The 16,647-nt window shown below is 37.2% G+C and overlaps 1 protein-coding gene across 1 annotated transcript in view; it reads right to left on the bottom strand.

The window, feature by feature from the left end:
- DPH6 (diphthamine biosynthesis 6) overlaps positions 1 to 15,512 on the bottom strand; it is a 191,350-nt gene extending 175,838 nt beyond the window's left edge. The window contains exons 1-3 of the mRNA XM_041397884.1: positions 15,303 to 15,512; positions 10,657 to 10,751; positions 8,190 to 8,383 (exon numbers count right to left, since the gene is read on the bottom strand). Of these exons, the coding sequence (XP_041253818.1) occupies positions 8,190 to 8,383; positions 10,657 to 10,751; positions 15,303 to 15,325 (312 nt within the window). The 5' untranslated portion in view covers positions 15,326 to 15,512. The remainder of the gene's footprint in view (positions 1 to 8,189; positions 8,384 to 10,656; positions 10,752 to 15,302) is intronic.
- Between the last annotated feature and the right edge of the window lie 1,135 nt (positions 15,513 to 16,647).

Here is a 16,647-nt window from a genome sequence, read left to right as displayed (position 1 = left end):
TGAAAATAACGTAACCCTGAAATTGCTGTATGCTTGACATTCATATGAAAGGGGAAAGCATGTTAAATAAGTCAGCGTAAATACCTTAGTATATCTATGCAAAATTAATTTCATACAACAAATGGGCTTCAGAGATACAAATATTTATGAAAACAAATTTGATAAATGTTTTACTGTTAGTTTACATGAAAGTCTGCCTGTCTTTGATCTTATTTTATTAGAAATAACCCCAATTACATTTTTAATGTAATAAATTTTGAAATGTATTTTAGCACTGCCTAATGAGAATTGCAAATAATATAAAACAGCCAGCTACAAAGCAGTACAGAACAATTAATGTTTTTTTACATTTTTCATTTTTATATTTTAAAAGTATTATTAAGATGTAAATTATCTTAAGAGAAGTACTGAAATAAGATATGGATAGTATCAATCATTTAATGAGACTTCAGAGAAGAAAGGTGTTACTTTTTTTCCCACATTGTGGTGTCAAAACTCACAAGCAGCATGTTTTGCAGTACTGCAGCAAAAAAACATGGGATTTTTATGAACACCGAATCCAACTCACATTTAAAGAGTACTACATGGAAGATAATTTGAAATTAAGTTAGGCAATGATTTTTTAATAAACCAAAGAATAAATGTTAACAGAAAAGATGCTCAAGCAAATGAAACATACCAGAAAATTGTCTAAAGCTATGTGAATGAGTGAACACAACAAACAAAATCAAAACCACAGACGGTGCCTGTGGATACTCACTCACATCCACATCCGTAAGAACTGCGATGGTAACTGTGAAAGAATTGTGTCTCTAAGCATGCAAAGACAGATGTACTACATGAAAGGAAACTGCCACAGAAAATGAAAACCTAATTTTTTTTAGAAATTGCAAACCCAGCAATGTAAATATATTGACTAAGCAAGACCTCAGTTCCCTCACAGACACTGAGACCTACAATTTCTAAGTGATTTCAGTAATTGTTTCAAGCAACTTATTAACAAAAGATAAAACAAAAACTAATGTCCGTGTCAGAAATGGGTTCATCCAGGTTTTGCCAATTCTGCCTTCCAAACAGGCCCTGTATGTGCAATAGTAAGTGGAAAATTTTGCTAAATTTCAAATTCATATATGTTGTCTTTAGCCTAATTCTTTTCCTAAACTAGAATTATTTCAAAATTGCTTAACATTCTGCCAGTCTAGTAATCTCTTTTCATCAGCATTCTTTATGGCAAACTTTTACTAAAATAAAGTTTCCTCTTATTTTATTGTTTCCAGCTGTGGATAAAAATTCACTAGTATTATTTCATACACCTTTTTTAAGTGTATATGATTGCAGTCAGACAGGCAGTTTGCACATGTAAAAAACCTAACAGTTTGTTAGATATAGAGTATTGATAAAAGAAATGCATAAATGTCTATTAACTTACTATATACACTCTATGACACAAGGTAAAGTTCTCAAGGCATAAAACATACCCCTTCTATGCAAAATTTAACTGCATTTGAAGGCAGAAATTTGCAGTGCATTCCTAGAGACACGCAGTTGGATACAAATAGGGCTGCTTCAGAGACTGTTGCGTCTATGCACATCACTTAAATACACTTCAAATGATGAAAAAAGTTTTGATAATGTTTACAAAATTGACTTAACCATCTTAATGCATTTTTCCATTTACTACAATAATGAATGCCAAAATGTTACTAGATAATTCTCTAAATATTCAAGATATTTAACAAGATATTTAAGGTTCCTTTCTCCCTATGCAAAAGAACACATTAAAACCAATTTTACTATCGTAATTTATTCAAAGCTTGATTATGAGCAATAGCTGTGAGAAGAAATACAGCATTGTTGATTCATATACAAGCATTTCACTTAACTGCATTGGATAATAGATGTGCTCCTAAAGGAGTATAAAAGCAAAGTGATTAGAAGTCATTACTGTTAATTAGCATTCACTTTACATTTATAGGGATGAACCTTTTCTGTGTTGAACAAATGGAAAGCTTTCATATGAAAGTCTATCAAACCTGGTCAAGGTAGGCACTGAAATAAATGTCACTGACCAGTAAGTTGAATTCAAAACAACAATAACAAAGAAAGCAAAACAAAATCTAAGGATGTATCATCATCCAATTAGTGAGATTCAGTTTTTAAACAGGAAAAGGTCTGAAGGGAATGAGCAAAACTGGAAACTCATACTTCACATTCTGCAATCTCACTGATAAAAGGAGGAAATGTGTGTTTATCAAACTTGCTGCGAGTGCACGGTTCATTCGGCGTCCTGTAAACAATGCCTGGCTGCCCATTCCCAAATGCATGTGAGAATCTTGCAACCCAGAACATCATATTCAGCAGGCAAGGTCACACTAGAGATGCCCTGGAAATGGGAAATTAGGAAAACCTGGCAATCAGAGGTTTCAAGCTGACCAGAACAAGCCCTCAGGGTTGCTTACCATCTTTCACCACCAGCCTGACTGTCTCTGCTTATTCAGTATTAACACAACAAGACAGGGAGCGAGTGGAAACAACTCCACACACCTAACGGGGAGAAATACAGTGACTTTTTTGTTTACACAATGCTCAACATTTCTCACAGTAAGAAACTACCTCGAAGATATTGCCAAAGATCTTCCTTTAAAAAAAAAAAAAAAGAATTAAAATCCTGACAATGCCTGAACTGGTCAGAGAAGACACACAGAATTTCAGGCATCCTACTGATTAAAAAAATTTCTTTGTTCCCATCTCATTTTAAAATTCATACAAAACCCCCCCAACAACTAAATAAACTCTGTGTTTTGAATGAAACAAGATACATAATTATTTTTATACTGCTTAAATCACTCCCAACTATGCAATTACTTCTTACCCTCTTCCCTTCATTCACACTTTTATTCACTGCTAATGACAACAGTCATTCCCAAGGTGGAGGAAGCTATGGAACTCCAGTTCAGAATTAATTAAAAGAAAAAATAACATGATTTAAAAATTGTAATCATTTAACATGATGAGGGTAAAGGGACAATCCAAATCCTTGCAGATAAAAATTTATTCATTATAAAAAGTGGAGGAACCAAGTCTATGAAAAAACACAGCAAATATTTTCTCTCAAAAAAAAATCTTATTTTACCAAGAAGCACAGTTATTTATTTCTTGTTAATGTAGACAACCACTTCATACAATTTCTAAAAGTTCTCATTTAACTTGCATGTTTAAAGACAAAAAGAACTGTGCTAGGAGATGTGGTCTCCAAATGTTCATTAAATCTACACAACTACTAAAGGCCCCAGTCAATAACTTCCATTGTTTTATCTATCACGGTTTCCCTCAACTGGGCACTGAAGAGTTTTTACAATTTTTTTTCAATACTTATGGTATAATTTCACTTGCCATACAAAAATTCTGCATTTGAACTCTTGAATTAGATATAATCTATCAATATATTAAAGACACAGTTATTTGCAATAATCATAATGCAGGCAACAAAAAGAGAAGTGATTATTTTGAAAATTCAGCATAAAGAAAAGTATCTCTTTGCATAATTTAATCTTTCTCCAAAATATTGAGAAATACAATTCCGAGGTATTAATCCATGTATCTACAGACCACTCAAATCATAGCAGGGAAAATTTTCTTCAATGAAAACATGGAAGATTACTAGAACAGAACTCTTCTGCATGCCTCTGAACTCTCTGAATCCCTTAAGTGAGAGGGGAAAGCTACCTACTTTGTCTGAACTCATAAACTACACAAGTAATTTGGTGAAGAGCACGCTGAGGACTTCAGATTACAGATTCTTCAAGTCAATCAGGATTCTATAACTAATAATTATTTGGCATCTTTCAGTCTCCTAAGAAATTCTGCAAACCTTATTTGTATGAGTTAAGAGTAACTACTAGTCTTGACACATTACACTACACTTATTAATGTATTTTTCCTGGTAGGAGCACCTAAATCTTTGTACAAAAGTCACAGAAAGTCAGCAATCACACTGAATCTGAGAACTCATGTCACCCATGGCCACAGCAGCTGAACTCTGGAGAAGTGTAAAAGAAAGACCATTTCCTTAGCACGGAAGATTATTAGCAATATCAAGGAACTGAAAGTTTTAGGTTCCATGATGGAATTAATCCCTATCTGAAGGCCACAAAATAACCTTACATTTCATCTATTCATCTCAAACCCTGAAGAACTGTTTCCTGAAGAAATCTCAAGGAGTTTCACTGAATACCGAGAGGACCTAAGTTTCTTCTATTCCACCTGAACACACACAGCTCAAGTGCTTTGTCTGAGATGAAATATCTTATGTAACATCTAAAATGGCACTGCTATTGCAATTTTAACTCTCAGACAGGAACACTTTCTGTCTTCACTAAACATCAGACTTGGACCATTTAAAAAAATCATGATCCCGTTCTTAACAAGTAATTATTAAATGCAGGAGTCACATTAAGCTCTTTACTTCTGTAACTAAAAAATGTTACTTATTCTTTGTGACTGACTGTTGTAAGATTACTGTTCCAAAATGCAAGCACGTTACAGAAAATAAATCTCCTTTCCTTCCGTTCCACATCACTGATGAAATGAAACAGTGCCACAACCAAAGGCTGTTATTATTCAAATGTTTCATATATCACATATATCCAACATTAATATTTATTTTTCAGCTGATGATCAATGGATGATTTCAAAATTAATATTGCTTCAGTCCTGAGAGCCAATATATAAATTTATTCCAAGTGAATTCCATATTTTTTGAAAGCTTGCGGGTTCCAAATCCACAAAGAGCACAACAAAAAATACTCTGACAGAAATAACATGTTGAAACTTTAAATCCACTAAAAATCCATTTGCATGTTTTATAAAAAACATGGGTAAATATAAAAAAACTACAAAAATATCAATTTTTAAAATACTAATTAAAAAAAGCAGTTAGGCATGTAATCAAAAAATTTGAAAAAGAAGAGCTAGAAGAATGACATTTGTATCTAATTCAAGAATTCCACAAATTACTTCAGCAAGGAAACTTACCAAACAAAGGCAAAGACTTATGGAGTAGATAAGGCAAAGAATTTCAGTTTCTCACCACATTTCAAAGACAGTGCCATTATAAAGCCCCTAAAAGATAATTCAGGTAACTGAGAAAATCTAGTGCTTACAGGCTTGGCTAGGAAAATCTCCAATACAGACAGTAACAAACATGAACAAACGAGGACATCAGTAATCCCTATTAAGTAACATTGAGAGAAGAATAAATTATTCTTTAGAGTGCAGGATTTACATGTCTCATGAAGTAAATATTCTTCTATCAGGTGAAGACTGCATAGTAAGATATGTTTAGACATCATATAAGTACTCAGATATGTTTCACAATGCGTACTGAATACAGAATCTAAAACATGGCATTATGCAACTAAAAAATAGATATAAATTTCCTTTATACCTATCAATCACCTTGGTTTGTGACAATAAAATTAATAGCTTTACAGTCAATGACAGTCAGTATCACTCACTGAGTCACATATACTAGAACAGGACTGTTGTCCTGGGTTTCACAGAACTGTGAGGGAATATTCAATTCTTTAGAAATCTTGTTCTCATAACACTGTTTTTAAAAACATTGTATACTTCCAAATTCATACAGTTTTTTCAAAGTGTTTTAATTTTTTACTAAGTAAGTACTTGCAATAGAAGCATTCTTTGCCAATGGAAAGTTAGGTACGCTATGTGATTTTGATTTAGACACACCTTTCCTGTAGTCCTGGCCCCAAACCATTTACTGAAAAAAAGAGCTATGTTATTTGACCAGTGTTTTAAAATTACAGTCACTCAAAGATGGCTTTGACAAGGCTTCCACAGAATTCTTCCCCTCCCTTCAAGAGAATGCAAATTGACTTCACTGTTTAAAACTATTAACATTTGGGGAAGAAAAACTCCTGAAGCAAAATCCTCAGTGATTAAGAATTAAATAGTAAAGCTACTAAAAAGCAGTTATTAAAAAATGCGAAAAAATAAAACCAGAAATCTTTCAAAGTTATGGCTAACACAGAAAAAAAGTTAGTAGTCTTCTTAAAACTAAAATACCACAGTTGCTGTAGTGTATTTCTCCTCATAATTTTGCAATTATTCATCAAAATATGCAAGACACTTACAGAAACTTTTGTATCAGAATTTCATAGCTATGTAGTACTGTAAAGACATCATTATACAAAGTCTAACATAAAGGCAGTATATTGTTAATATTTATAACCTGAATATATCTTATAGTGGGCTTAATATTTCTACACAGGAAATAAATTGTTATTTAGCTCCAGACAACATCATAGCCTCTCTTTCAGCTATAGTTATAATTTTCATGTACAAACTTCCAAAGCAGAAGTTGTCAAGATTTAACACTAGCATTAATTCATGTTAGGGATCAAGTCCTCCAAAGACAGCAAGATCTGTAGAGGAAGTATCTTAATTGCCACTAATTTGCCCATTTTTAATTAAATTGATCGGTAATTCATTACCTTATCCAGCAGCACAAAGCTGTTAGCATGCAGCTTTAAGAGACAGTAGATATCAGTCCTTCTAATTTCTAATACTATCATGCTTCAAAAATAATTTAAAACTGCTGTATCATATTTCTTTTGATTCCTGTATTGCAGGATATGCACATTCCATTTAAAACCTCTGTGAAGCACTCTAGAGCATAATCATAGAATCATTTAGGTTGCAAAATGCCCTTGAAATTGAGTCCAACCATTAACCTATTACTGCCAAGTCCACCACTAAACCATGTCTCTTGGCACCCAGTCCACACAACTTTTAAATGCCTCCAGAGACAGTGACTCAACCACTTCCCCAAGCAGCCTGTTCCAATGCTTGATACCCCTTTCAGTAAACAAATGTTCCCTAATATCCAACCTAAGCCTCCCCAGCACAACTAGAGGCTGTACCACCTACATGAACTATTCTCCTGTGCTGTAGTCTTATACTCCAACACAGGTCTGAGATCTTGATTTTACTTTAGAAGAAGATCATTTCCTTGCCAAAAATGTTTACAAGATTTGACTCCAAGATGGGTCAGGAAGTGATCTGCATTCAAACCAGATTCTTAGGTCTTATCTGCAATTTGATTTTTTTAAACTGAATACAGAATAGAGCCTGAAGTATTTAGGTTCATGAATCTCAATTATCATTTTAGTGAAGGAAAGCGAGCTAGAAAATCTTCGATACCTGACATGAAGACTACAAACACTTTTATCTGAAGTTTCATTAAGTAGTCTATACCAGTTTGATCAATAAAATCACATATTTTACTTTCTTTAAAATAACAGTTATGATTTTCTGAACAGTGTATTGGTTTTAGTACAGCACACAGCAGTAATCAACATGATTAGCTGGAATGGACACAGCATGTTCACTCAAACACTGTAGAGAACCTCTAGAGTCAACAGGAGGTCTTCTGTTTTTTCCAATGAGGTCTGACTTAGTATTGGTAGAAATAAAGTACTATATGAAATATTTTGAAAAATACCAGAGAATAAATTTTAAGTGGTTTAGAAAGTGGGTTCATTGTCCCTCTTTAATTCATTTTATAGCTAAAAAGGATTGATATATGTTATTGCTACTGTGTCATATATTAGAATATAATCATAGGGCCACCAGAATCAAAACTATCATTGTGAAATATTCCATAATACTTAGAGAATGACATGCAACATACAAACAAACAACAGATTCTGGTTTACACATCATAAAGTGTACTCAAATGGAAATGTCTAGATATCCCACACATTGATAAATGCACAAAATCCAGAAGATCTCTCACTACAGTAATCAAGCGATACATTATTACAAGTGCAAAATAAACTAAATATTCTATTTATAGATGATTGCCACAATTGTGTTTTTTGTTGTACATGCTAAGCTCCTGTTACAGGTGTTTTCACTAAATAGGAAAAAGATTTTGGCTTGAAATGAGGATTAATAAGTGTGATTTGCATTGGGGGAAAAGGAATATAGTTATACCATATATTTACACAACAAAGAAGAAGAAAGGAATAGAAATAAAACCTGTAGAAGTCCATTTTTTTCTTAAAGTTTAACTTAAATACCTAAGTGGATCATTTACTTAAATTCATAAATTAATTAAGCAATGTAATTATCCCCAACTATAAAATTGCTTTCAATCAGCATACCTTAACAAGTTTCATGAGCTGGTAAAGGTCTTCAACCTCATCTTCCTGGCATGCAGTATACACTCTTCCAGTATTTACACTGGTACCTTTTATAAAACCACGATAGAGTGGCAAATCCAGTGCATCAGCATATAGGTCAATGGCATGGTGTCCTACAGTCTGATACATATAGCTGTCCAATTCATCAGTCTGCCCTGCCACAATTAAGAAAACAACCATATTAGGTACATTGTTGCAACAATTACAGATAATCACAATACTACAAAGTACTGAGAAAATCTAAATGTTAATATTTTTCAGTTCACAAACAGATGTTTGGTGACAACACCACTATAAACATGGAAAGAAAAAAAAAATAGATTTCTCCACCCAACAGACGTATGGAGAGGAAGACATCTGTCACAAACATGCTGCCTATTTGCAAATTGTGGTGCCTTTCCTTCTTCCTGCTTCATCCAAAAAAATCTCCTATCAATTCAATTCTGCTTCCATTCACATGGTAATTTTCAATAGGAATACAAGACAGAGGCACAAACTCAGATGTATTTCAACACACTCAGATCAAGAAATTTGTAATGCACTGCAACACTGAGAACAAGCTATAGGCTGTAAAAATTTACAAAAAGTTTACCGTTAAAATTGTTAACATGGTCATCACAAAAGGAGACTATCTCTGCTTAGGTAGAATAAAAGTAGACCACTATAATGTTTTGACACGGTTTAATAAGCAAAAAGCTTATTTCCTTAACCATGAGAAAAAAATTAACCAAATTTTCTTACAAGCAGTTTGTAGCCAGCAGAAAGTAAAAAGCAGCTAAAAATGCAGGTATCATGAATTAGAATTACATCTCAAACTATATAATAAATCATTTACACATAATTTTTTTTCAGATAATATTTCTAACAGATTGATAAAATAATAAATTATTATTGGTGAAATCTCCACTTTATTACAAGCTAACACAGTTCACTATTTTAATGCTAATTTTTAACTCTGGTACTTCTCTGAATTTACATAGAGACATCAAGCATTTCTGCTGTACACATGTGTAGCACATCTTGCAAAGAAGAAGGTCTGTAACTGACCAAGATAACTAGTTTGTGATGTAAGAATTAGGCCAGTCACCTTTGATGCCACACAACAGATATGGTTCTGCACAAAACAGACAAATCCAAATCCCTAATCGCAATTAACCAACCTAGACCAGAATAGTAGACTTAAAGGAAAATTCAGTGGTTTCAACATACATGAACATGACAAGGTCTTTAAGTGATATTCTGCTTAGAATACACAGTTTCTTTATTAATTGAGACTCTCCAGGCAACAGTGGTACAAGATAAAATAAAAAGAATGGCATAGAATCCACTATTGCCTGAAGCACCTCAATTAACTTTCTATAAAATTTCCAGCTACACACTTAAAGAGAGCATTTTATGATTTTAATGATAATATTCTACATTTCTGATGAGGATAAATTAGTTTGAAGACAACATATTTCAATAAGATTAGAGATTATTATGTCCTAGCTGCCCAGAAAATAATTTTTTCCTATACTCTCCTAGCATTTGCCAGTTCTGCCCGTGACTCATTTGTGATGGCAGCTCCCTTTTTCCTTCCCTTTCTGTGTACCCTACTGTACAGTTACCAAATACCATACTTAATTGCTTAACATATGTTGAACAGTGAACCTAGTTAGCATACTTTAGCATTCTCCCCTACCAACTGGAAACAACTCACTTGCTTTTCCAGCCTCACTTCAATTTGTGCTTTAATACAATATACAAATACTTAGCTCACTCTCTCACCTCACACTGACTACCTGAGTTTCTCCCATTCTTTTTCATAGAAATAAAGTGGAGCCCATGAGGAACTGATCAAAAAATCATTCCAGCCTAAAAGGAAGAAAAGAAGCAGGAAAAATATGTGTATCAAGGTCAATTCCAAGCCACATCAGTTCCTCAATGCAGTTCACAGATGCTGGGTTAGAATAATGGAGAAAGACAAACAAAGATAAAAATGGATGAGCAGCAGCACAATGGCACATTTTTGGCAGCTGGAATGGTTTACAGCATTCAGTTTAGCACCAGTTTAGAGCATTTCTAGAAGTTCAGTGCTAGCTTTGGTTGATGACATCATCTATCAGCTTTTAGCATTTGTGCTAATGACTTCCCACGACCCCTTTGTTTACCACCAGAATATCAATATTCTCATTTTCAAATTGTGTAAGACTTTTTTTAATTGATCTTCTCTTCTTGTGGGCTTTTTTATTTTCCATTAAAGGGAAAATACACTTAATACATCTCCATAGCATTTTCTTTTTCATACTTCTTTCAAGTTTATATGTTTGCCTTCAATATGCAAAACCAGACAAAAACATATATAGGAACTTAATTCAGTCATGGTTGTGAGTCCATTGTTTCTAACCTATGTTTAAAAAAAATCCTGTAAAAAATGTGGCTTTCATACCTGTATTTTCAGCAGGTCTTAAATTGGCTAGAGCAACAATCTCATGCCCAGCAGCAACACATTGCATCATATTGTAACAACTGTCCTTCCCACCACTGTAACGAAAAGAAAATAGTGGCAATTAAAAGTATAGATAAAAGTTTTAGCCCCTTATAACTTTTAACTAACTGCTCCAAAATAAGTATTATCAGTACTGTTTATAAATTTTGAAACATGAAGAGCTGTAGAATAGTAATAGTAGAAAAAGAATAATTTCACCATACATTTACTACATATGTATAGTGCCTAAATACAGTAACCATAAAGCACATAAAGAGTTTTGCATCTTACTATTAATCTGAGAGGTCACATGAAGAAGAGCTATTGACACTGGAATCTCTTCAAAGACTCCCTTATTCCAGAGACAAATTACTCAGTACTCATTACCAGTTAATTTGGATCAAAACCCCAAAATCTGCTCCAATGAGTTGCCAGCATTAGTAATCCTTTAAAATTAGGTCTGTCATGCAGAGGTGATGCCTAGGGACACATTTTCAGTGGTGTACTTGGCAGCGTTAGATTAATGGCTGGACTCAATAGCTTTGAGATCTTCTCCAACTCCATGCATCCTAGGTCAGGAATAACATTTCTCCATCATGGGATAGGTTGCCTAAACCTTCAACATTTTGAACATACTTGCCATTGTCAAAAACGTTACTTATTACAGGCAGTAGTTTCAGCTGACGCTGCAGAGAACATATGAATTTTTTACTGCATTTCACTGCAAATAAAAATGATTAATGCTAGTAAAAAAATACAAAAGCAAATACAACCATACTCTTGTTTGAGGCCAAGAGATAATACTCCAAAACAGAGGATACAATTAATTCTGACATTCATTCAAGATCTACAGGAACCTTTTCCACTATCAGTGACAAAAGAATTCTGTTCTCTTGATGTAACTGAAAAAGTATCTCTATGGATTTTAATCAATAGAAAAAGAAACATTACAATCTACAACAAAAGTAGAACACACACTGCTTAAAAGATCCATGTTCAGACTTGTGGCCTTCAAAGTACAACTGCAGGTGGAGATTCTATGCAGCTTCTTTACATGCCAAGGCACAAAAACCACGGCAGGAACTGCAACTGAGATCTATACAAGCTCTGGAAAACTGCATTTTGTTTTAGAATCACTGAGACATGCACGGGAGAACACATAGCACAAGCAGTCATTGCTACAATAGACCGTTGTGTTCCTTGTAGTCACACTATTACTATTTCTACCTGAAAGGGAGTTGGAGCAAGATAGGGCTTGGCCTCTTCACCCTGAAAACAAGTGAAGAACAAGAGGAAATGGCCTCAAGCTGCACCAGCGGGGGTTCAAGTTGGACATCAGGAAGAATTTCTTCATGGGAAGGGTTGTCAAGCATTTGAACGGGCTGCCCAGGGAGGTGGTGCAGTTACCACCCCTGGAGATGTTCAAGAAATGACTGGACATGGCACTTGGTGCTATGGCCTAATGGACAAGTGGTGATCAGTGAAGTGTTGGACTTGATAATCTTGGAGGTCTTTTCCAAACTAAATGGTTCTGTGATTTTGAAACAAACTCCTTCAGAATTTCCAGCTTTAAGCTCTCCCTTTTATCTAGCCCTCTACACAAAAGCTTCAAAGTGCCTTAGAGGAATGTAACCCTTTAGCTATTCCCCTCAATCTCTGCTTTTATCCATGCAAAAATTCTGTATACTGTCTTGAATTTGTTGTGTAATTCAAACCTGAAGTAGAAATAGTGCAAAACATGGCATCCTTTTGTACTTAACAGATTTTCATAAAGCAGTTGCTTCTGTTTCAGTGCTAAAAAGTAAATATTAATATGATAGAATCCAACTTGGAGCGTCCATCTCTACTTAACATTCTTATAATGCATACTGGAACTTTCTTCTAACCTATACACAGACATAAAAAATTTTAAAATCATACATTCATTACTTTTGGACACTGTTCTTGACATCTTGAAAATGCAGATAGTATTAACTTTATAATTTGAACTTCCAGGCTTAACAGAGTAATGAGACAAAGACTCTTTCTTTGTGAATGACTTTACGCTAAAAAAATAAAAGTTTCCTGCTAGTTCTGATTTCAGCTACAAACAGCACTTCATAAAAATAAATGTATGACAATAGATAATTGCCTATGCTGTTTACAGCATTTTAATCTTTTTTAAAAATTGAAATTAAAAAATTAAAATGTCACTGGAATAGACCTATTAATCCTTTCAATTAATTTATGTGTATATATATATATATATATACACATAAAGACATTTTAAGATGCATATTGATATACATATTGCTTACATTGGACCACCAGTTAGTAGGTGGAAATCTGTGCTTACTGAATCACATGCTACTTTCCTGTTATTTATTCTCTGTATTATTTACCATAGCCCTAAAAACTACCAGTACCAAGAAACAAATGACATGGTGCCCACCCACAAGACCTTCCAAACTAAATGTAAAACACAATATGGTTAAGACCAATGAAACCAGACAACCCATGCCCACGGGAGGAAGGTGGACTCAAAAAAGTCCTCAGAAGGGAGATGAAGACAAGTACTGAGATAGCCTGGGTACCCCTCTCAACTCCCAGCACAGAAAAAAATAACAAGGCCTTTTTGTAGAAAGCTCCAAAGTGAGGCCAGTCAGGGTTCTGCAAGTATGTTAACAAGCAGGCTTATAAACAAAATACCAGAAAAAAAAAAAAAAAAACACCAAAAAACTGGGTAACTGTGAAGATATGAACCTATGAAAGACTTCTAAGCAAAATTCCTTTCTATAGACAAGTATAACCACTTACAGTCAAGAAAATTCTAGAAGAATTTTAAAGAGTTGAAAAACATCATATTTCAGGTTGAAGACTGGCTTTAAAATGTTTATGATTTAGCACAAAACAAAATGCAGGGTTTACCCCACAAATACCACCTTAAAACAAGACTATCAACTTTTAGTGTGGCCAACATTCTACAAGGAAAAAAAACAAGTTAAAGTAGTTTCATACATAATCCTGACCTTTGCAAAAGTAAGAAGCACTTTTCAAATACTTTTTTCCCCTCTGATCTTTGGCTAGCTCTGTTACAAAGACTTCAGACACTTTGATGTCTCTTTAAAACTCTTCTTAAAACTATTACTGAAACTAAATCCATCCTTGTAAAATAGACCATTAAAATAGCAATTGTGTTAGAAACCTGTTTATAGGATTTTGTTCCATCCTGCCTTTTAACACATTCCTCTGCTTTGAGAATATCAAAGTAAATAATCCAGAAAGACAAAGTCTTATCTATAAAATAAAATTTAAAAAATTGAAGATAATTTTCCCTACACCACATTTGAGCAAATCTAGAAAAACAGACAACATTTCCTGTATTTTCTCCTTTGCATGAGTTTTGTTATGATTTGCAGTTGTTATGACCAAACCCCAGTTTCAACAAGATTTGATATTAGACATTCCCTGAAGAATTTAATACATTAAATGCTTTGGCTTAAGTAAATAGCTACTGCACCCAAAAAATAAAAATACACAGCTCACATCTGCACAGTTCTTTTGCACTTAGAGGTTTCCTAGCTCATTTTTTTTAATTATTGTTTCTTCAAGAAAAACACCTACATGTCCTTATGAGAAAATGTTAGTTTCTAAAAAAAAAAAAAAAAAAAAAAAAACAAAAAAAAAAAAAAAAAAAAAAAAACAAAAAAAAAAAAAAAAAAAAAAAAACAAAAAAAAAAAAAAAAAAAAAAAAACAAAAAAAAAAAAAAAAAAAAAAAAATTACAAGAACTGCAGAAACTGACAAAGAAACTTACAAAAAATACGGGACGGGGGTGGGGGAAGATGGCAAACACAGCAACCCTTGACAGACACGGCTGTGTCCAACTCCAACGATTGGAACGAGCTAGCTTCATCATTTTAAAACCAGCAAAATTTAATCTCTCGCAACACACTGCAAAAATCTATCGTTAGAAGTCGAGTAAAATCTATCCTGAAAGACCTTAAGATACGTGGAAAGCAAAAGCACCTGGATACTGAACTGCGAATGAGCAGAACCCTCTCTTTAGAGCAGGACATGCGGCCCACGCTCTGCGCCCCCGGCGAAGGCGCTGCCGGCGGCCCGGGCGGCTCCGGCTCTCGCCCCGCTGCAGACGAAGAACCAGGGAGACCGGGATATCGGAGAGCAAGCGACTCGGGCAAATAACTGTAGGTCTTGTTTTGGCTCGGGGGGTGGGGGTGTGTTGGTTGGTTGTGGGGGTTATTTGTTTGGGTTTTGCTTAATTTTAAAAATACACCGGTTATTCTTGAATTCTGCCGTAACACGGGAATTCTTCTCAGTCTCTCCCTGTACGCAGGCAGGGACCGGCTCGCCCCGGCACTCGCAAGCGGCCACTCCAGGGGCAACAGGCAGAGCCGGCAACCTGTGGTGAACGAGTCGCCCAGCTAGGGGAAGGGAGGCAGCAGGAAACGCATGGGCGGGAAGGCCGAGCGGAAAGGGCCGGGCGGGTCTCCCGGGTGGCGCTGGGTGGAGCGCGACCCCCGGGCGGGCAGGGCTTCTCCCCGCGCCCTCTCTCCGCCTGTGAGACGCCCCTCGCTCGCTCACATAGGCGCTCCGTCAGCGGGTTACCTGATCAAAGCCACTACTCTCATGTTGCTCGCAGGCCGGGGGCGGTAACACTGACAGGGAGGTGGGCGACAGCCGGCAAGCGCAGCGGGGAAGGCGCCCGGTCGCACAGCCACCCTGGGCTGCGCACGCTGCCGGCTCCTCCGTTGCTACCGCTACCGCTTGGCCGCCTCCCCTCGACGGGCCCTCCTCCCGGGGCAGGCCGGCAGACTGCCTGCACAGACCGAGGCTCGGCGAGCCGCCGGCCCCCGTGCCCGGGGAGGTGCGCTGCCTCCGCCGCGGGGCTGCGCGGCGGCCGGGGGGAAGCCGCTCTGGCGCGGCCCGGGGGAGGGCGAGAGGAGGGCGCGGGCGCGGAGGCAGAGCGCCGGGCGCCTATGGAGGGCAGGGCGGCCGCGCTGGTAGGCCCGGGCCGCCCGTTTGAGGGCATTAGCCGCCTGCTGCTTCCCTGTGACTGCGTATTGCCTTCTGTCCTTCAGCGAAGAACCGCGGACCTGCTCCAAGTGACTGCTGCCTAGGGAGCAGGGCCGAGGGAGGCCACCCCCTCCACTCGGGTGCCCGGCGCGGAGACTGTAGGGCGTAGTTGTAACTCCACCGCGAGCCGGGGCAGGGACGCCTGCAGGGCCCGCTGGGAGGGCAGAGGTGCTGCGGGGCTTTCCTGTGATTGCGGACCAGGGATTGCGGCAGCGGGGAGGTTGGAACAGCAAAGCTGACCAGGCTGCTCTCCGCTCGTAGGCGAGCGCAAAATGTCCTTCTGCATATTCGGCTTTAGCTGCTGCAGACCGAAAATCGGATCTCCTGATCTGATCCCTGTTTTGGGCCAATTTTCTGACCAATCCCGCCGTGAGGCACATGACAGACACCCGTGTAGGTTTGCAAGCTAAGTCACAAGCTTACCCAAGTGCCCAGTCTTTCGACACCTGACACACAAGTTTATTTTCCCCATGTCACAGAAGAAACACGTGGGTTAGTTCTCTCGAAAAAGTTTATTGCTAGACTAACTTTAAGAGTACTGTATCAGCAGATAAAGGCATTGCTGTTGGTATTGCGGCAGGGTTTCAAGCAGCAGTCTAAAGGCCCGCCAATCTCGGGGCTTTGGTTCCTAGGGCCTGTGAGACTGGAATGGGGCCAGAAGCCACTGGTGCACGCTTGGGTGCCCACCCTGGCTGGAGCCTGGTGTGCAGCTCAGCGGGACCGGCACTGTGCCTCAGGGTGAGCCTCCTGGCTGCCCCGCTCCCCGCAGTGACCAGGAATGCCCATTCATGGTTCCTGCTGAATTTAGTTGCAGCAAACACTGCAGATATCACAGAAAGCTTTGTCCCTCCAGGCTGGGATAAATGCTTTATGCACT

Source organism: Onychostruthus taczanowskii, unplaced genomic scaffold (assembly GCF_017590055.1).
Source record: "Onychostruthus taczanowskii isolate IOZ18803 unplaced genomic scaffold, ASM1759005v1 scaffold1, whole genome shotgun sequence".
NCBI lineage: Eukaryota > Metazoa > Chordata > Aves > Passeriformes > Passeridae > Onychostruthus > Onychostruthus taczanowskii.
Note: the sequence above shows the minus strand (reverse complement) of the source record. Positions and strands in the feature narration are given on the sequence as shown.